The sequence below is a fragment of the Bombus vancouverensis genome, chromosome 1, assembly GCF_051014615.1.
Source record: "Bombus vancouverensis nearcticus chromosome 1, iyBomVanc1_principal, whole genome shotgun sequence".
In the NCBI taxonomy this organism is placed as follows: domain Eukaryota; kingdom Metazoa; phylum Arthropoda; class Insecta; order Hymenoptera; family Apidae; genus Bombus; species Bombus vancouverensis.
Genome location: NC_134911.1, coordinates 17917430 through 17939858, shown reverse-complemented (window position 1 = coordinate 17939858; position 22429 = coordinate 17917430). Strand labels below are relative to the sequence as shown.

At 34.0% G+C, this 22429-nt stretch overlaps 1 protein-coding gene across 6 annotated transcripts in view; it reads right to left on the bottom strand.

Annotated features, from left to right (window-relative positions):
• Positions 1–22429, bottom strand: part of wge (BAH domain and coiled-coil containing protein winged eye) — a 360478-nt gene that overhangs the window by 54973 nt on the left and 283076 nt on the right. For 4 of the 6 annotated variants that reach the window (XM_076621851.1, XM_076621843.1, XM_076621855.1 and 1 more), the window contains 2 exons: positions 18053–18283; positions 6–170 (listed from right to left, as the gene is read on the bottom strand). In XM_076621851.1, the coding sequence (XP_076477966.1) occupies positions 6–170; positions 18053–18283 (396 nt within the window). Of the gene's footprint in view, positions 1–5; positions 171–2887; positions 3211–18052; positions 18284–22429 lie in introns of those variants that run through there. The other 2 variants (XM_076621865.1, XM_076621863.1) reach the window with 2 other exon arrangements.

The following is a 22429-nucleotide window of genomic DNA, read 5'->3' as shown; positions in this document are numbered from 1 at the left end:
CTTACCCAGATTGTCGGGCTGGAAGTGATGATAGCTCGCGTGATGCGAAGTATGATGACTCAGGGAAACATTGCGCATCGAAGTGGATGTTTCCTGATGCTGCAGTCTCTGCCTGGCCACCGCGATCCCAACCGGAACACCGCCGGTTCCTGCATTCGACACCACGATCCCTGAAAGACAGATACGCGTTCGTATAAATTTCCACTTCCATTTTCGCGCCTTTTCCCTGCGAATACTCCGCCGGCCGGCAATAAGCGCGAAATGAAAAACTGTAACGCGGATACGCGGTGTTCGCAATATGCGAACCTTCGCCTGATAAATCACGCGACTGTGAGCTGAAGTTTGAACGACATTGCATGCTGTGCTCGCGATATTTCACGCCGCTACACAAAAGGAGGTGTGTACGTGAATGAATGCTCCGATTTTTTTGTCATTTCTATGGCTTTCTTGTTCTGCGTATAGGTTTGAAGTATGCCTGCTAATTTGTCAAGATTCAGGCCAATTGGAAGGATTAATACGTTTTAATACGTACGCTACCGCTCAAAGGTATGTTACGCACTTGCTTATTTCTTTTTTTTCTTTTTTTCTGCTCGTAGAATATAATTCGATAACGACATTATAAATGGAGAGTTCTAAGACGATTTATTCCTCGTTAGGGTTATCGTAGAATATTATGACACGATAAAGTTTATTTTTTAAATTTAATATACGATAAAGCTATTGTTACGTGTACGTTATATTAAGTTGTCCGAAAAGCGTCTTTCTTATACAGACACGTCTTTTACGACGATGCATCTTTATACAAACATGAAATCTAATCTGTCAAAAGTTGTGATCTTTCTCTTGATAGAACAAAATGGATCATACGTAATTCGATGAAATAGTATAAAACGAAAAATATTTTGCATCCATTATTTCCTTATAAACCGGAAGAAACTTTTCGGATGACTTAATACATTTCAAGGTAAAATTTCTTCCAGATTGATAAAAAAAACCTATCGTGATTAATCGGAGTAACGATATATAAGACAAGTTAACGCATCAAGGCATCTTACACTCATTTTCAATATTCCATTTGATAACTTTTAAGTGAACTATACAAAATTTCATATAATATATATTCGTTGATTTCACAATCATTTCGAACATTAGTTTGCCACTAATTCATACATTTTAGTAACATTCCTACTATTAAAATATAAATAAATCAAAATGTACACATACTTATAAGCGGCAGTGTTCGTCTCAGATCTAATTGTAAGACGACATATATACTTTTATGTGGGATACATTAATTTAAAAATCGATCAAGTAACATCTTACAATTGTTTTATTAATTGTATTATCAATCATGATGAGCAGGAAGAATCACTGAATAAATTTAAAAACTCGTGGCCTATTAAGAAAATTATACGAATTTAAACTTTCAATTATTTCTATCTTTTTAATACGATTCGCCTTAACTGCGATATATCTCGAATGTAAAGATACTCGATTTGTCGTATAAAAGAAATCCGTTTTTTAATATCTTGGAAGCACAAGAGATCTACAAGGAAAAACATGGAATAAAGAAGCAAACCGTACTTCAATTTATCGATTTTTCTTATAGATGCAACGCTATATGCAATATTATCTATTTTATAGACAGACATCAATATAGATTTATTTGAATTGATTTTTACGACAAACTACCTCACAGGTCAACTTCAAACTTCAACACACAGATGTTTCTTCGTTATATACACACAATGAGTAGAGATAAATGACTATTGACACGTATGTGCATTGAAAATCTTGAAATATCTTACAAAATCATTCAGATATTGATAATAAATTTTGATAATTCTAATACTTTCATGTGTGAAATTTATGAAAACCAAATTATACAATTCTATTCATATTAAAAAAAAAAAAAACAGGTGCAATATTACAATTTGTAATCGCATCAGTGCACGGTATCACGCATTTAATTTTGTTATCCTGAAATTGTTATCTATTTCTCCAGTCGCCTATTTGTCAAGTCTCAAGTACTCTGTATAACTTCATTGGAATCCGCGCGTTTATTCTTTCTTGCCTTACATAATTTCAAATTCATGCACTTAGACATCTTTATACCTCTTCCACCCATACACACACCTAACTATCGGCACCTACCGCTTTTCTTTCCATGAACAATGTCCAATCAATGCAGTTACCTTCCACAACGATCGCACCCAACATCCTCTCCAACTATTATCTTCTATCGTATCTACAATCACTCTTTCTCACACCATGTACAGCAGTATCAACAAAGTAAACACGAAGTCTCTTAACCGTTTCCATCAAATATCAAACAACTATGGTAAAGTGGAAAAGCGTTAACTTTTCACTGGTGTTCTAAGGCACCTTACGAAAAGTCTAAATCTTATATAATGTCAACGTCATTTTAATATTAAAATGTAATTAGTACTTGATAATATTGAAGTAACTATAGCTACATAATTATAAGGTACCAAATGAAAAATACTGATAACGAGACACTTACTATTAGCGTTATAACTATGAGCTTTCCAAAATCCATCCGATAGACTCTAATTCTCTTATTTATTCGGTTACCCAGGTTTCATTACCCGATTAATATTCAATTCTCAAGAAACAGACGTAAACTGTGAAAAATATTTGACGAAGTTATGATAATGTAGAATAGAGTTTAGGCAACTCGCTGAGAGTATTCCTTAAACAAGCAATTTGTTACGAGATTGCCATAATTTGAACACCTTATTACCTCCATTATAACGCGTCTTAAAAGAACAAAAGTTTCCCACGGTATTGAACTTCTATCGTTACTGGCTTCTGCCCTCTACGCGTCTGCCTAAAATTCGTCCTCGTAACTCATCCCTAAACTCACCTATCGCTACCTGCGCCTCCGCTCATATCTGCCGGCCAAACCACCAACGCGACTTCTCATCTCCTTCGACTTTTCCACGACGTTAAAAGTCCATCGATCACCGCACGATCCAACGTAACAAAGCAAGCTCGACCCAATCAAACCAAACGGAACCCAACGTCACAAAGAAGAAACAACGAAAATACCCGAAGAACGAAAACTAAAAAGAAACGAGAAAAAGATGTTCAAGGAGGGAAACGAAGCGGAGAAAAATGAAAAGAAAGAGACGACCTCTTGACGCGGCACGCCGACGATCGATTCCCGCGGCGGACTGTTGGAATCAGATCTACCGAATGAATTCTCACGGCGGCTCTCCCACCCTCGCGCGCGGCGCTCTTTCACGTTTTACTCGTCGTTATTCCGCCGCGAGATACTCGCTCGCATGACGTAACGCGCGCGGATAAACGTGGGCCGTGGATCGTTCCAATCGTGGGTGTAAGTGTACGTGTGCCAGCGGGTACCAGGGATAGACACATAGGGTCGAGACTCTTTTGAGCCACGCCTTGTGTTTGCGTCGCCATGCGTGCCACGCACCTCCTACTTAACAAGGTCGTTTCTCTCCTTTCCTCTCCTCTCTCTCTCTTTTTCCTCTTTTTTCCACTCTATCTCCTTCCCTTCTCTTGATCCATCCCCTTCTACCAATGGTTCATCCTTCTCTTTCTTAGCCCTTTAACGTCAGCCCTTCTTCGTCCTGTCTTCTCCCTTCCTCGTTGGAAGGAGTTCTTCGAGCACTTGCTGCTTTCTTTTTCACCACCCTTCTTCAACTTCTTTTCTTTGGATCTCATGGTTGACTCGTAACTTCCTTTTTGGCACCCTTCTCCTTCCTCTTCTTCTTGTTGCAGGCTTTTATCGTGCTCGTCTCTTCCTCCTCTCAGTCTTGTTAGTTTTGTTTTTGGTGAATCGATTACGACATCTTCTGAGAACATCGGGACGAAGCGGTTTCAGTCTGATCGACTTCGGTTTCCAACGCTACCGAGTGTATACTCGAATGATTTTCGATGGAAACGGTGATATTCGTTTTGGGAAACCTTAATCTTTTCACGCGCTACTACCCTGGCTTAGTTAGCATTGGTGGTATTCTAAGTTTGTCTCAGCTGGATTTGTCAAGGTTGTCGTAGAATTTAATATTCTCAGAGGAAAGTTTGTTACTGGAAATGTCGTTTTTATACTGTGGCTGCGAGAAGAGTGAATTTCTAATTAAATTCTATTCAATTTTACGTGCTTCGTATAAATGATCTTACGTGTTGTTTTCTAAGGGGCAAAGGTTTAAATTAATTAAACAAACGCAAAAATTAGATCTTTTCCTTCCATTGTTATGTAATGTTTTATAATAGACTATAATGTCCGTAATTCGTAATTTTTCCGGTACTCAAAAATGTACAATGTAAAGCGAAATAATTTCTTCTCTTAAATTACACAGTTTAGTTATAAGATATTTCTCGAGAAATTTCAGTGTTTGTTTAAATAATCAAATATGGGTAAAGGAATGTTTATATTTGTAATGAGATGACGAAGTACTTGTAATCCTTTAGAATTGTTCCTGTGTTACTTATATCTTGTTATTTACGTTCCATTGTTTTTTACACAAAGACACATTGTCAAACATCAAACATTTAAAATATCTACATATTCTGTTTACGAGTAAGCAGAAGTTGTTTTCAGTGTTAGTCTCGTAAATTACAATTATTATCAGAGCTATCATTTTTAAATTCGTACACATATAAATTGTTTTATACAGATATTAAAAGTTAATCTATAATTACATCATACATTTTCCAAAATAAAGCTCAAACATACATTGTTGTGCATAAGAGCACGATTCACTTGCAACTACGATAAAGAGAAATGTTTCATATATATCAAAATCCGTATATTCAAGAACATCTCACAAATCCGTTGTCATTTATTTCACGTTGTGGCTGGCTTAGATTTGAATGGGAGTCAATGACTATCATCACCGTTTGTCACGTGAAGCGTGACACAAGACTTTTACGTTGGAATAGTGCTCTTATGTAACACGTGACGTTGAATCGCACAAGCTTGACACAACTTGCGATAGAGTAATGAACGAATAAAACTATGGAACAGGAAGAACAAGTGAAGAAGATTACGTAATGTCAAAAAATATTTATTACATAAGGAAATAAACGAGTAACGTCTAAATTTTTTATAATTTTCGCGATAAAATGCATAAAAACATTATCCTGGAATTATTAGGTTGATCTATCATCATTAAGGACCAAATGAGATAACACGTGAAAGTTGCATAGATGCAACGTTGTTACAGAACGTACGTTAAGCACATTACCGTTTTATTAAGTAACAAGGAATCTATCAAAATACTAGACACATTACAAAAGGCTATTACACATATTAAACAAAAATCATTTCTCTAACTTAAAGAGAAAGATAGTTTATCGTGGGGATATAAAATATCTCAATTTCCTCGAATTTCATAAAATCATGGTGATATAACTGGAAAAAGAAATTACAGTTTAACAAAGTTTCTCTGAATTTATATAATTTTGCAACATACAAATACACAGAAGAAATGAAAAAAATTTGTTTACTTTAGTTTCCAAATTTTGCTATTATTATACCCAATATGATATTTATTTGAATTAATTAAAATATGGATTTTTTGCTGAATGAATTTTACGTACTTTCTAGCAATACAAGCCGATTTAATATTTATTTTAGCAATGTAATATTCTCCCACGATATTAAGAATGTAATTCTTAAAATGTAGCTTCTATAATCATATGTTCAAATTTTTATTACTTCAGATGTATAAATTTAAAATGACTCTTTAATCTTCTCCGTTTTTAATTGCAGCACCAATTTATGTTGTCTATTACTTTTAATTAAGGCGCTTATTACAAGCTTTGTTACTATATTGTATTAAGTTTCAAAATCTACAAACGAACAAAATTATCCGCCGCCAGCATTCCACTCATAAACCAAGAGGCAAATTCAAAAATTATAAAAAGAAGGACGATGGTAACACGTTCGATAAGCAGGCAATCCGTCAGATAACTGCAATCATAAACCTCTTTCGATCGAAATATTATCAGTCAATAGCAAACATAAAGCTTCATCCAAAAATTCGAAAAGAAAAGCGATGGTATAATACATTCGATAAACTGGAAATCCATAAGATAGCAACAATCGTAAGCCTCTTTCGATCGAAACACTATCAATCGATAGCAAATACAAACTCTCGAACATTTCAAAAAACAGGACGACGATACGACGTTCGACACGTAAGAAAACCGTAAAAGATAATAAGAATCGCGAGTGTTTTTCGTTTCGATACAAATTCCTATCTCCGTCAATATACAATCGATCAATATAAAACGCAGCTTCGAGCACAATTGATCAATCTCACACAAAGAAGCAAGTCGCTGCGCTATTGCTGCTAAACATTTCCAGTGACTCTTCCTCCCTTTCCACTTCTCTTTTTTTCTCTCGTGGTGGATTACACGAATAAAACGAACAGCCAGCCACAACGAGGCCCCCTTTTTATACGAGCGATTCGTACTGATTTTCGAGGGGTTTCTCGAGAAGGGTTCCACTCGAACAGCCGACCTCTCATTGGTCGATTGTGGTTAACATTCAACCCCCTCGCGCCGAGCCTCGTTTTCCACCCCTAGGCCACGCGAGAAATTAATCGGCGTGCACAGGACCTGATACTCTCGTCTGGGCGGTGCTTTTTCGCCGTGGTTTTCGCACCGTAAACTCCTTTCGACGGGTCTTCCGCATCGAAGAATCCACCCCTTCGTTGCACTCTCGCGTGTATTATATCGCGACCATTTCAGGCATTTTCAAACTGAGATTTTATTATTAGGTCGGTGAAAATTTGACTTTTGATACGGTTTTTAATGAAAGTAAATTTTTTTTTAAATATAAAGTATATTAGTATAGTTCTTCCAACCTTTATCAGAGATTGTGTGTCAATTCGAAGTACAATTTGTCCTGTAGATTGCTTCTCTATTCGTGAACGATCTTCAGTTTGACAAGGGGAGATTGGCAAACCAGCAGATTCAAAAAATGTTGGGACTTTGGAGATATGTAGAGGATATATAGCTACGTATTATGCAATTCATTTTGCTGGGCAAGTGTACTTGAAAAGAGTAGAATTGGTTCTTGGAATTCCGATCATTTCTTGATTTTTATAACTCGCTATGACATTGATCAATCTTTTACTAACTCGTAATTCTTATCAGAAGAAGTAATTTCTGCTTGTAAACATTTTTTCAAATTTCATTTTCAAATTTGTAAATTGTCAATTTTGTTTACAAATGTATAACCATATTTTTTCATATCAACATTCATAAATATAAATCACCGGTCCTATCAATTAATTAATTGATTTTCCAAGTGTCTTTGATAAAGCAAAATAACTAAAATTATAATAAATTGTAACAAATAAATACAACAATAGAAAGAGAAAAAATACGTCCAAGATTAATTCGTCATTCTGACATTCCCTCATTCCAATAGCTCATATTTAAGATTTTCTTCGTTATAATAATATTTGTTTATGCATATTGTTCCTTTCAAAGTATGGAACAAAGATCCACAAGCGTACAGGTATCTCGTATTTAAAATACAATAGGTAATGATCGAAGTATCTATTAAAATCATGAAAATTGGAGTTCGATCGTGCGGTTATTCAGAGTGGAAGAAGTGGCCCTGAAGGGTCAATTGATTTTAGAAATGGAATAGTATGATCGAGATATTGAATGGAACCAAGTACTAGAATTATAAAACTTGACATCTATAACACTAACGCACACAATTATACTGTGCAAAACGATCTTTATTTCTAACCCTTTCATTCCCAAATTATTTAATAGGAACAAACATTTGTGTGTAATTTTTCTGGCTACTAATTCTGGCAAATAAATAATTCATATGAACATTTTGATACTTGGAAACGCATAAAAATTGTTTACTATAATTCTACATTGAAACTAACAAAGTTATTTGTTGAGTTTGTACAAATTGTGTATACTTGTAGTGTAATAATATGGGAAAGAATTGTTTTAGAGAAAAAATAATTATTGAGGTATAATTTACATGAAATTTATTTGCAAACTGCGGTGTTGCGCTGATTCGGAGCAACGTGCATTGTAAGTGCTTTAGTAAGTTATGAGGCAAGTGAAAATGAATGTATTTATTTTTAATTAAACTCGTCTCAAATTTTAATGCGTTATGTTCTGTTTACGAAAACATAAAAAGATTTGCTTCATTGTAAATAACTAACAGAAAGATAATTCTCCTACTAGTTGAAATAATTGTATCCTAAAGTATGAAGGGAGTGAAACCTAGAAATTCCTTTCACGCCATAAATATTATAATGAGTATTTATCTTTGGATATTATGCGCATTTTGAACACTTTCGTATATTTAATTTCCCCATAAATGAATAAATATTTTTTATCTACCTGTTTGTAACACTAGCGTCTGACAGGTGGAACCCATTCTACGTAATAAATCTGAATATATACGTGCATTGCAGCTCATAAGTACTTACGTTCATTTCGTCTGTACTTCAACAATACGAATGTTACTAAAAATATACGAATTAATAGCAAACTAATGAACGAAGGTAATTTTATTTTACTTTGCGCGAAAATCCATTAGTAATAAAAACGAGGAAAGATACGCAAGTAAATGAATAATCAACGAATAATTATAACTACTAGGAACTTAATAGCTAAAACTAGTCCTGGCTGATACATAATTAACAAAAGATAACTAAGTACTTAAATAGAACTTCAATACCAAGAATTACTAATTAATAAAATAAGAATATAAACAACCAGATAAACGAAACCTAAAACGATACAAGAGATCGTTGCTGCGTGTCTGTGTTTAAGTTAAGCGACATGGTTGCATAAAAAAGATCAGCGAATGTACGTGCACTATTGGCACATACTATTGTAGAATGCACACATATATGTACATTATATGAAATTTAATTTGTTTACTTAAAACTTAGTCAGCGTTAAATTAACCCTCCATCTGCATATCTGGGTCGTTTTCAACCAGTAATTTTAGTTTTAACATTTTTTAATTTTATCTATATATTTTCGTATAAATTTTGCTTCGTTCAAAAAGATTAAGGTAACACCCAGCAATAAAAACTATCGGATGATATTCCAGAAAGTTGAGAGTATATTCGAGAATTGTTTGGGATTTTTTAAAACAGAGAAACCTAAAAAAAAAGCTGCATGAACTTAAATGACCCAGTATGCAAACAGCGTGAGTAAAAATAAGGTTGCAGACGGAGGGTTAAAATTAAAATTGAATGTGTGCCTGTTCCATATATTATTACTTCGATTAATCACGATAGTCTTACAGGTAACAAAATTCTACCTGTAATTTCAATGAAATGTATAACATACAGGTGGTAACTTTTTTTTTATTGCATATTAAATTTTAAAAATAAATTTGATCGTACAATAATATTCCAGGATAGCCCTAATGCAAGAAGAAACAACTCCAGCTCTTTTTCTTTATAATTTTAAATTAAATTTAAAAAGTACATTCTATTAGAGACAAACGAACTTCTAAGCGAAAACGTATATATTTGCATATAGTCATACGACTGCCGTGAGAACAAGAAGGATAATAATTCCTATGTTTCATATATTGTATCGCAAAACTATTCTATTCAAAATTTTACTTTTACTTTACTATTCCACTTTTTATTCAAAACACCGAAATTCCTTCTGTGTGGAACTGAAAACCCTATAAATCGCAACAAAATCACAATGCTCGAAATATACAAAGCACCTAGTTTCCCACAAAGGATCCCTTAATTCGACCAACGAAATCGATTTCGTCCGTTTCTCGCCGCGAGCTGCCAACCGAACGATGTTTGCCAGCTCGCGAGGAAAACACTGGTATATCGCGAAACACGAAATTATTGTAAATTTCGTGGTCACGGAACAAACCGACCGGTCGTATCAACTTGATGGACAAATTCGTGGGCGTTTCACAGTAGGTATCGATCATTACGCGAAGGCCACAGAGACTATGATCATCGTGAAGAAGGAGAAACGTTAGATAAGGACACTATACTAACGTAAGAATCTTGTGTCACGCTTCGAGCGACAAACGTTGATGACGGTCATTCGCTTCCATTCGAGTCTACGCAAGATACACGATGAAGTATACGGTAAGATCAGGGATTTGTTAGGTGATCTTGAATACACGGATTCTTACATATGCTTGTACGAAACATTCTTCTTCACAGTTACAAAAATGAATCGCGTTCCTTTTATCACGCTGCATACAATAATAATTCTTTGAAATTTATTTTCATAAGACTATGATAAATTAAAATACTGAATAATTGTATAAAATAGTTGCGCGAATTGATAAATAACAATTATCATAATAATTGTGATTCATGCGAGTATCACTGGAAACAATTATCGATTACCGGTGAATTTTGATCTTAATCGTTTGAGTGACTACTCCGTCTATTGTTTTTCTGTATTAGAAGTCTGTGACGTTGGGAAAAAGAAATAATTTCCCTTATATTGCGTTTAAGAAATTGAAACATTACAATGGTGTATTTTAATAAAATGAAAAAACATAAAAAGTACCTAGAAATAAATGCCTTCTTTATATGTTGTATCCTAAGATTAAGACGAAGACATTTTAACATCAAATCAGTTAACGAGATATTTATAAAGACAACGAACCCTTTATTATACAAACGTATAGATGGCAGGCGAAATTAATACAAAAATTCGTGGACATCTCTCCGTACCGATTATTACGAAAAATTATTAGGAAAATATAGCCTGGGGACAACTACGTAAAGTGTGAAACAAGAATCTCGCCAATTGTGAGGACGATTCGACGATAATAGGCCGGGAGAATCGATAGAGAGAAATTTTCGCGCGGGACGCTAACGATGACGATTAAAAAGTATGGACGCGATAAAATCCGTGCCGGAAACGGCCCTTTTCCGTGGATCGAACGGAAATTCGAGAAGTTCGGAATATTAAGAACCAATGAAGAACAGGAGCTGGTTGATTGCCTTTTTGTGCGAACCAGTTAGCGATCTTTGATCGCTGATATTTGCACGGAAGCGAAGAAAAGTGAGAGAAAATTGTGACGTTTTAGCTTGAGATTGATTCGATGATGTTGTTGATTGAAAAATGTTATTTACTACGATTCCTTTGTAAATGTATCTACATCTATTTTACTAGTAAGCGTTTATTTTTTTTTTTTTTTCTTTATAATATTAAGCGTATCTCTCTTACAGTTTTATCACCAAAGTTAAAGTTACGAGCAAAGAAAGAATTTTCTGTACGAAAACACGTATCTTACTATTATTTCAAATTCGTATTCCTTTGAAGTCAAAATATCGCAGGCAATTGTATATATTGCGAACAACATTTGTGAATTTTTATTTTATTAACTGTATGAAGTTTATTAAATGTATCTACTTGTTTAATCTTTTAATATAAGAATAAATAATGTTTCACATGATATTTTAAAGAATTTTTACTATTATTATGCCAATCTGTACTGTAAGATCTCTTAATGAAACTGTGCGAATGAATAATGTAATAGCAGATAAGATACAATGTAATAAAGATATAAAAATCAGTAATTATAAGAATCAAGAGTAAATTATGTCAGATGAAACGTTGGGTATCATAAAAATAACACAATTCTAGATTATTCGTCTAGATTGTTCTTCTACGTTATTACACTACAAATATACATAACTAATTAAAAAACACATATTCTACATTTAATTATTTAAAATATTAATTATACATAAGATGGTAACTTGAAATACACAGATATTATGCAAATACAGAAGTATTATTTCAAACATCTATAAAAATAGTATAATGATGAGTTCTACTTAAAGAAAAGTTCGAAATATTCCGAAAAATTCGGATTTCTATATGCAAACAGAATACAATTTATTAGAATTTTTGAAATTAGCTAATGCGACGATATAATCTTACAAAAAGTAATCGTCAAATTTTCATCAAATGATTTTTCATAATTCCATTTGACCCGGACATGCTACGCGGGTAATGTAAATGAAGATATTAATTAGCCGATATATATGTTTCATTTCTTGTCATTTCTCTTTTTAAATCGTACGAACCAACCGACGTGTGTCATTAAAGAAATAATTTGAAAAATCAATATTCACTCTCGAAAGCACACGCCATGTCTTTGAACGGACACGAATTTTTTATTCACATACATGCACATATACTCTGCTCTATCCTCTGCGGATTTTTTTGCGATTTAAATTTGAAACTTGCCATTCTATATTCTTTCAAAATATTTATATACTTTAAAAGTTCATACATACGAATCTGTACAAACTACAAATTCGTAGTTTTCCTCTTTTCTTAAGAGAGAAATTTGTAAAGTTGTAGTTGACCGAATAAAAGAAGCAATTGCAAAGAAAGTCCAAAAAAATTGTTGTAACACGATTTATGATGAAACGTGATTTTATTTCTCGATTGTATAAAATTTATCTATGACTTAGTGATATATTAAGACCTTTAAATTGTTGTGATTACTAGGTTGGAAATTTTTATGAATTGGAAAAATCGAACCCAAGCGGACGATTTGTTTTCTCCTCTAAATATTCTTCCACGCATTGTCATTATTATTTTTTTCTTACTTCACTTTTTATCATTATAGTTAATAGTGTACTTAGAATACTTTATAGACTCTATGATATACTTGTATACTACACATACTCGCATTTTTCCGTATTATCTAAAGAAAGGATGTTAATATGACCGCCTCATGATTTTCCATATCACAACGAATACATCTAGCTATTAATGGTGTCATGGGTAGCATCTACTAGATTTGCTGGTGTGAAACACGAGTAAATTACATGTAAGTTAAAAGTTACAAGATTAAAGAAAATTATGGTTCTACAGCCTAAAAGAAGATAATCGAAAAAAGATTATAATCTCATTATATCTCATAAAAAGCACACGATGAGTGCACATCGTGTGAAAGAAAAAATATGCGTCTGATTTTCGTATATAAATAGAAGAATCTGCTTCGTTTATTTACTTCTGATCTGAAAATGTTACCAAAGAGTGACTTTCTATGATTTTCGTTAAGGGCCTTTCGCCGATGTTCCAGAGATGACTTATTTTCATAAAATATAAACATAAAATATATTTTGAAACTCAATTAAATTGTCTTTCTTTTACTTTCACCTTTCATATCACAGATAATATTATCAGTTTACGAACATTTTACGCAAGAATTTAAAGCACTATAAGTTTCAAGAGTCAGACTTTAGGAAGAGATATAAAAGTGTGGGGGGAGGTGAGTTACCTCTACATTCTATGCATTTTTGCATTTTTAAACATCATGCAGACGCATAAATATTTACAGTATAATAATTACCATTCATGGAATAACAATTTTTGAAACGTACACTTAGGTAGGAAAGAGTAACTGGCCAAGCAATCCAAGCGATAACTAAATACTTCATTTTCTACTACTTTACATTTTACTTTATATTTAAAGTTGCTTTGTCATTACGTTCTGCGATTATGTAAGTATGTTCTATACTCTATTGACTAAATTATTATATCTTGTATGTAAATCTTAAGAATATTTATTTTTACGAATTTGTCGACGAAACTAGCATTTAACAATTTATTGTAAAAGCGAAGCGTGCAGTTTCCGCGAATGACATTACATTTTAGTGTTGCGATCGTGATGCTCCACTTTCATACTTCGTTTGTATCTTATATTTATCTTCTTACTAATGAACGTCAAGGATGATCATCTTGTGCCTCAAATTATTAATGACCCGCAAATTCTTCGTAGTTTAGTAACCGTGTATATTTAACCTGCGTGATCGTACCATATATTTTGAATGAATTCCAACTTATCGTAATATTTTCCATGATTCCTTATATCCATAGAGAACTCGTTCTGCTGATTGAGCTAATTTAAAACCTTGAAGAAAAGCATCGCTTATATTCTCGTTTCACATTTTCCTGAAGTATATTTAAGAACTACTTATCTTACATAAATTACGTTCACGTTGTCTGTTAGTTAGTTATTTTATAATCATATATTTAATATTTACATTATGATAATGGCTAATGTATTTGTTAACAACTATTCGCTTTTTGCCTCTATCATAGAATTTTGTTTCGTTGAATCCGAGTTTCAAAAGGTTAAGTGCAATTTTATGCATTTTACGATGATCATCTTGAATACGATCAGAGTACCGAAACCTACACAGAGATTTGTTTCATCCATTAAAATGTCATAGCCAGTACTATACTCCGGATACTTTGTACATTTCCGTTTATGATATATGTTCGGCGTATTTTTGTGCCTTTGAATTTTTCATAAATGCATGACTGTCAGAATCTAGTTAAATGTCAATAAACTTCCAATTTAGAGGACGTACGTGGAGTTTCGTTTATTACGCCAGAAACTGACAATATTTTAACATTTCCAATAAAACAAAAGAAGAGAGAACTTCGAGAACGTACCAAATGTTCATAGAATAGAATAAAATGTCTGAACAAGTCGCATCAAATATTCACCTCGGAGAGAATCGATCGAAAGCTGAACTTCCTTTTTCTTTTTTTCACAATTTTCAGTATTTCCAAAACCACTTCGAAACCCTGAACGCTAGAAATTTGTAATTCTCTCGCACTCTGCTCGGTTCACCGTGCAAAACCCTGCAGGAGGAAAAGAAAAGACGAAAAAATCTTATTCAAACAACACTTGCACGAAACGAGGAATAATATTTTCACGTCCGTTTTAGCAACGATGTCGCGGAAAAAAGTGGAAAATCGACGAGGCAAACTTTCCGATAAGTGCAAACGATCTGACCTCCCGTTCAAATGTAAATCGCTTAATTACATGCCCGACAGCGTCGCAGTAAAATTCTGCCATTGATAAAAACTCGCTATTATCCAGCCAGGGGCACACGACTCAGGTATTCCCGTCCTAATTGCGCTAATCGATAACGCTAACAACGTTCGCGTATCCTTAGTCGCTCGAGACCCACGCGAAATAGCCCTGGATATCGTTCCTGTGGATCTTAATTTCGATTATTGAATAATGTCTTGGAGAAACGTCCATGCGGGATAAGACGCTCGAAAGATAACACGCAGCTTGAATTACGATCGTTAATTACGATACGACCACGTCACGCCTCGTGTGCACAGCAACAGCTGTCCGATCGCTTTTTCCTGGAAGCTCGAGAAAGAAAAGGGTTCGAAGGAACTACGAATTCTGAGGAAAATCTCCTTTTGGAGCTATTATACTGGTTTTCATGAACGTTCGTACAATTCTACTCTGTTATATACAATTCTACTCTGTATATAATATTACGTTATTATAATTTATATATAAATATACATACAGGGTGGTCCGATGAGAATTAGCTGTTGAATATTCTTTGAAATTGTTGCCTTTGGAAATATGAGAAATCCTTATTAACGAAAATTGTTCAGCATAGAACAGGCTATAATATGGCAGCAATAACTTTTTTGCGGCTAAAGTTGTTTAACAGTCTTTTAACTAAAATCGTACGTTCTTTTATGCATTAATCGATGCGCTTCGATATTCGCTATAAAAAATTATTGACTTACTATTGGCATTGAAAAAATGAATTTTTTTCCATAATTACCTGGTTTCAGGTAACCATCCACGTAATCGTATAAAAAAATTCGATAGTAGTAACTTTTCTATTTACAAATTACCTTTGTATCAAAATTTACTTAACCATGTAATATAAGATAAATCGTAACGAAACTTGCGACAAATAGGATTGGATTAATAAACCTAGTTAAACTCTCTTTCTCCTTCGTTCTTTGAAATTTTATTCCGTTCCCTTTTATCCATTCATCTGCTATATTTCATACGCTCTCTCACCTTCGAATATTAATCGTGAAAATCAAATGGATTATTTTACGAACAAAGCAGCAAGGGTAGCAAAGTAAATTAACGAGGTATAAATTCGAGCGGATACAATAGCGCGTTGAAGCGACCTGAAACTTTCCACGCGAATTGAACGAACAGTTCTATTTGAAACTCCTTACGGAATTACTTTAAGCAAAGCAGAATCCAGATATCGAGCAAGAAACTCGTTTCACGGCCCTCAAATTAGTTTCACGACCAACGGCAAAACGAAATCAAAGATTTCGTTGCGTTCCCTCTAACAACCCATTAAAACCTGTGCATCGCGAACTTGCCAAAACTCCAATTAAAAACTACGCCAGTGTATCATCAATCACCGGTAATATTATAACGATCAAACTCGCGTAAAAAATTTCCAACTTCGCAAGTTGCGTCATTCTAGAAGTCTGCTGTTCGAACTATAGATCATATTATTTTATATATAAAATTAGAACAATTTGTAAAAGAAAAAAATAATTTCTTTTCAGTTATCTAATTCTCAACGGTATTAATAAATAAATGTAACTGTAAGTGCACAAACAGAACGACGATCGACGTAAAATAATAACCGAAGGATAAGTAAAATTATCATTAATAAGTTTGTAATTAAAAATTCAAAGTGAAAAAAATAAATTACGATTAATTGCACATTTAACCCTTTGCACTACGACATGCAAGTAGCTACGTTATATATAATTTGATAGCATGTGTTTCATTGATTCTTATTTTATCTTTTTCTTCCCATTTTGGTTTAGTTTCTCAAGTTTATACTTCGATAATTACAAACGTTATTCGTAGAAAGTAAAATAGTTTGAAAATACTATATTATTTGTTGGAAAATTGGCACAACAAGGAAGAGTAAAATTCTTAGGAAATTAAAAGTAACTCGAAGAAAATACTCGATCATTTAGCGATGAAAACAATTCTCTTCTTTTACTATTCGGGTAATGGGAATTAGGGGGTTTCAATTTCAAGGAACTTTAGTAAAATACTGTTTATTATATTGTTTGTTATTAAAAAAAAAAGATAGATTAAAATAGTTTTTGAACTGTGACATTCTGGTTATAAAATAGCACGATTTTATTAATTCCAGAATATAGATAGTTCACGTTTAGAGTCATTTCCTTGAAATATTTCGAAATTTCCAATTTTTTAGATGCTTCACGTTTCAAACATACCGACGATATGACAGTAGACAATTCGCAAATTTCACAGATAAATTTAGCGATAAAGTTCCACATAAAATGCCTCGAATGAAGCAATTATGTTTGAACAAATGTGACAAGGAAAGTTAAATCTAGTTCGGCGGTGATTGTGAGAAGTATAAAACGCGAGATTTTATGCCATCAAAAGAATTCTTTTTAATAAAACTGTTTCCTACTGATTTATTTTATTAACTTACCCAAGTGTTACATTAGATATGATTCACGAGTTCTAGAGAAAAATAGATAATTTTACCAATGTCATTTATCTAAAGCAAATTGAGATGACTATGAAAATTATGCTTTGTCCAACCAAGTATGTAAATTCTTCTATATTCGTGTAGTCAAACCTATTCGTACTCCCCTGCGTATATTCAGCGAATGTCACTCACACATTTCTCATAACTTGTTCCCTTTTTCACTTTCATCGCTTTCAAATCTTACACGAACAAAGTTCAGAAATATCTCTCTATCCACACACGAGAATTCGTACACGCATTTTGTTAAATACATATTATCATTCAAACCATTATCGTAACGCTTCATTCTGTTATTTCATGTACCACATAAAAATATGCCCTTAAAAAATCCCAAAAGACGAGATATCTCTCAGCCATCCTCAAAAGTCTTTATACACCTTATATAAAAGCTATTTTTTTTTAAATAAAATACCAGAAAAATTCATTGCAATATTAATGCATTTAATATAACGACAAACGACAAACTATAAGATTTATTTTATTCAATTATTTCTTTTTATTGAGACAATTTTAATCTCTGTAAAAAGATGGTTTTTTGCAACACATTGTTTATTCCTCCTTAGAAAATAAAATATACGTTAAATGTTATTATACCACATATAATTTACTTCGATAAAGATGTCCCTTTTGCGATAAAAATGTACCGAGACTTTTCCAGGCGACTGTATACTAATTGACACTAATTGCCAATGATAAAAACTTACCATTTTCTGATTTCGGTGGGACAGGTTCGATTTTCACGGAAGTGGTGGTAGCATGAAGAGAAGTTGAAACTTCGGCAACCTGACAAGGCACCGAAGCCAAAGGTTCCCTCTTTACCAAGTTGTTACCCCCATTATTATTGCCATTGCAGTTCACATCCTGTCCGTTCCAAGACGAGGCGACTGGCAACGTTCTGCTGCAGCCTGCATCGGAATGCACCGCCTTCGTCTTTCCTAAAATTTGTAAAACGAGTCGACTATAGTCGTATCTTCTCACTTTACATTTCAGAAAAAACTTTTGTATAAATATAAGAAGCTACATCGAGGAAAAAATGTATCACGAATGTAAATTTATATCGTCGATACTCATTCACGGTGATTCTACATGAAAAAATAGAAAAGACATGGAACAATATTCTTTCATTTGAAGTCGCGTTTCCGAGAATATCGAATTTGAAAATTTCTCAAGTTTGCGTGTATCGATGTATCGAGCAACTTTTTGATTAAACGAGTCGAATGTCTTGGAAACGAAACCGTGAAAGAAAAAATGTTACAAACTTGATTTTCTTGGAAACGAGACGTCCTATGAAATGGATAATTTTACTCTACGTATCTCTCAATTATTTTTCCTCTATATTTTCACGTAATAATTTTATTCATTTTTTCACATGCAATCACCCCTTTCTCAATTGTACCATAATTACTGGGACATTGTGTATAGCGATTACGATTATTTAAAACTGTATTACCCTCGCTGTTACGATAAATCTACTGTAAGTTGAAGTTGCATCATTTAAATAGAGATTTGTTTCACTTATTAAACGTTATCACGAGTATTCTACTTTCAGATACTTGCAGATTTTTTTACATGTTATAACGTAGTTTGTACATTTTTTTTTGTTTGAAACATCCGCAGTCCACTTATCACGAATCTTTCTACTCTGCTGACGACCATTTAAAATACATTTTGCTAATTCAATCTCTATCGAATTGAGAAATCTTGCAGATAAAATGTCAGATTATAGATATTTCGCTGCTATGTTACAACCCTGCACTGATATACGCGTTAACGCGTACATCATTATATATTTAAGAAATATTTCTTTTAAGAAGTAATTTCACAACTTGCAGAGTAAAATTCAAATGGTCTTAACTACAATAGAACGAAAGGCACGTGATTTTATTTTTATTAATACTATTTATTAATATCAATTGAAAGTTTCACAACTCCTGAAACAACCTTATAAAAATATCTGTTCAGAAACAAGTATTATATTGAATAATAAGTTCGTTGAACCGTCAGTGATGTATCGAGGAAATATGAAAATATTAGTTCGAAAATTAATAATAATATTAAATATATTACAAAAATATGAAGCATATACAGAAAAATCCGAGGGGAGAAATGCTAGGATTTCAAATAGCTTTAACGAAATTAAATTTCTTCGCATTTAAAACAAAACGAAAACCATGTGCAATATTTCAAACTCGTATAAATTAACTGAGAAACATTTGCTGAATTAACAGAATTTTGTCTTTTGAAATCCATTTCTTTCGAACGATTAATTATACTAAATAAATAAAAGCAACTTTCGAATGTTCAAAGAAAACTTTTAGCTTTCAATTGAATTTTGAGAGAATTCTCTCCACAAGAAATTATTAAACAATTGAAAAAAAAAGTTATAATAAAAAAAATAAAGAGTTATACAGCGACGGAGTAAATAGACCATTTAACAAGTTTACGGGAAACAAAATAAACAAAATAATATATACATTCTTGATTGTGAATTTTTGATATCTAAAAATAATGATATTAAATGCTCTTTTAAGTAAATGCAAACGAACTTATTATTCAACCCAACGCATTACCTCCTATTAACGTCACCATTAATAACACATTTCATATCTTCCTATTAACACAACACAATAGATACTTAAACTGCGCGTTAACGTCCCCTCCCTGACTCCATTCACTTCGATTCAAACGCATCCATCCACGAATCAAAAAAAAAAAAAAAAAAAAAAAAAGAAAGAAGCAGAAGAAAAAAAAACAAAAATTCCAGCCTCACAATTTAACAACCATTACCCACACAACACTCGTTCCGCGCAAAGCACAATTCAACCGTCACAATAATATTCAACGCACACCAGCGTCCCTTTCCTCGCGCCATCCACTTCCGTTCCGTCGAATTTCCAGCGGGCGCCGCGTTTAAAAAACACTCGGCCGATCCTCTCGCGTCTCGCGATCGTCGAGACAAAAGGGATTCGCAACGAGGTCAATAGCTGCGTGAGTAACGCCGACATTAATTCCACGGGCAACGGTCTCTATCGCGGGGCCCAACGGGGGAAAAAAGGACGATCTTGATTTTATCGTTTGATTAAAGCTGGATTCACACTAGCGACCACGATACGGTCAGATCTCGGCGAATCAGCCATCGATCCAAATCGCTTACACGTACGCGTAATCCAATGAGAACATACGCAGTAATAAGTCAAATGAAAATCTGTTGACCGTGGCGTCGGTTTGTTAGCCATCAAAAGGCCGTGGTCAACATTCGAAAAGGAACATGAAGGACGAGCGTTTAATTCGATATATCGAGGACCATCGTTTCTTTGTAATAATTTGTAACGCAATATCCTGCTGGATTAAAATTAACGCGACTTTTATTAAAGTACAGTCGAAAAACGATATTGTTCCTTCTTCGAGCGAACGAATAAAAATGAGAGACATTGCGACGAGATTTGATTGTTTCTGGTGGTTTCGCTGTGAACGCCTCGGTGAAATCCTCGATTTTGATTGATCGCGATCTGACCGTACGTTTGGCCGTTAGTATGAATCAGGCTTTAAGCTGGTGATCAAAGCTGGACGATGCGGCTTGCAAGGTTCGTGTAAACTGCAAACCGACGAACAATATTTGGTCCAGCAAGTTTTGTACCGAAAAATTGTAAATATTTGATGGCTCTTGATGACCGAAACAGTAAAGAATAATCAATTTTTGAACGAATGTAATCTAGCCGTTTCAAACCAAACTATATGGATTGCTGCGAATTGGTAAAAGTTTCACTGCTATTTTATATAATTTTATATGATTTTATATGATTTAATCCTATGGTTTCTGTGAAAATCAGGCGCTGCGTCGTGCAGTCTTCTCTGTAATTTAATTTTCCAATTCACGAACACTGTACAAAATCTATAATGCGCAAACACGGTTTAAACGTCACTTTCCACAACCATAAGGAACATTAAATTAGAAATCAGCATTATTAAACTGTACTCTTTAAGACGTTCCATTTAAACAATCGTTACGAATAAATCGCAATTCGATTTGTAGTTCCTTAAAAATGTAGAAACTTAGAAAACAAAACGAAATAGTGTGGAATGATAAAAATTATGAGCTGTTCTCAACCAGACAGCCATCTCAACCAGACAACAGGTTAATACTCAACCGAAAGATATAAAAATTGAGAGCAAAACTGTAGAATAAAATATATAGTAAAACCAAAGAGCAGAAAATCCAATAAAACTAACAAAAATTAATATTTCTCGGGTAAAATAATTTTGTCCCGTTGAATCGCTGAAATGTCATGTCGCGATATCAACGTTTATAGGGGCTGGACGCGCGACGTCCGCGTAAAGTTCGCGTGAACGTCGTACAGACGTTCAGCTCGGCTCGTTCACCGCCTATGAAAACATTTATATCGTCCAGCACTTTGTGACACAACACAAAGTAAAGGGAATTATGGCCGGCGAGCGCGTTCTTTCCGCTATTGTTTCCGAGGAGCTTCGTCGTGTCGTTCCGCGCCGCGCTCTTTGTGCTCACCTCGCGACGACCCGAACAACACGACCAATAACTTCTCGGCTGGAACGAGACTTTTATGGCCCAGATCCGCGATTTGGCCAGCTTTCGTGCAACATTGCTTAACGATTGAAGCGAATTGAGGTTCCGTTTAATTCGAACCTGTTGGGATTTAGATTAGGCAACGCTATCGTGGACTTCGGTGTCAGTAGCTTTGGGGATGCTCGATAGAGTATTTAATCGTTAATTAATAAATTAAATTGTGTAGCGAGAAAATGTAACACGTGATCTGTGTGATGCTATATCACGTGTGATGTATCTCAGTGAACTTTTTGAACGATTTTTAAATTCTTGTTCGTTCGACGTATTTTTCCTCTATGATCTTCGAGTGTAATATTACCTTCCACCATTCATCCCTTTGGAAGGTTAATAGACAGATTTGAGTTAAAGGAGAATGCAAGGAGTTCCTTTAACGTGATAAACCCAAAGACTTAGTTCAGAGTCCAATAATTTTAGACAGTGGTGTTTACGCGTGTTGGAAGGAGAAGAAGGAGGAAAGGATAAAACAAGGCAGCACTGCCAC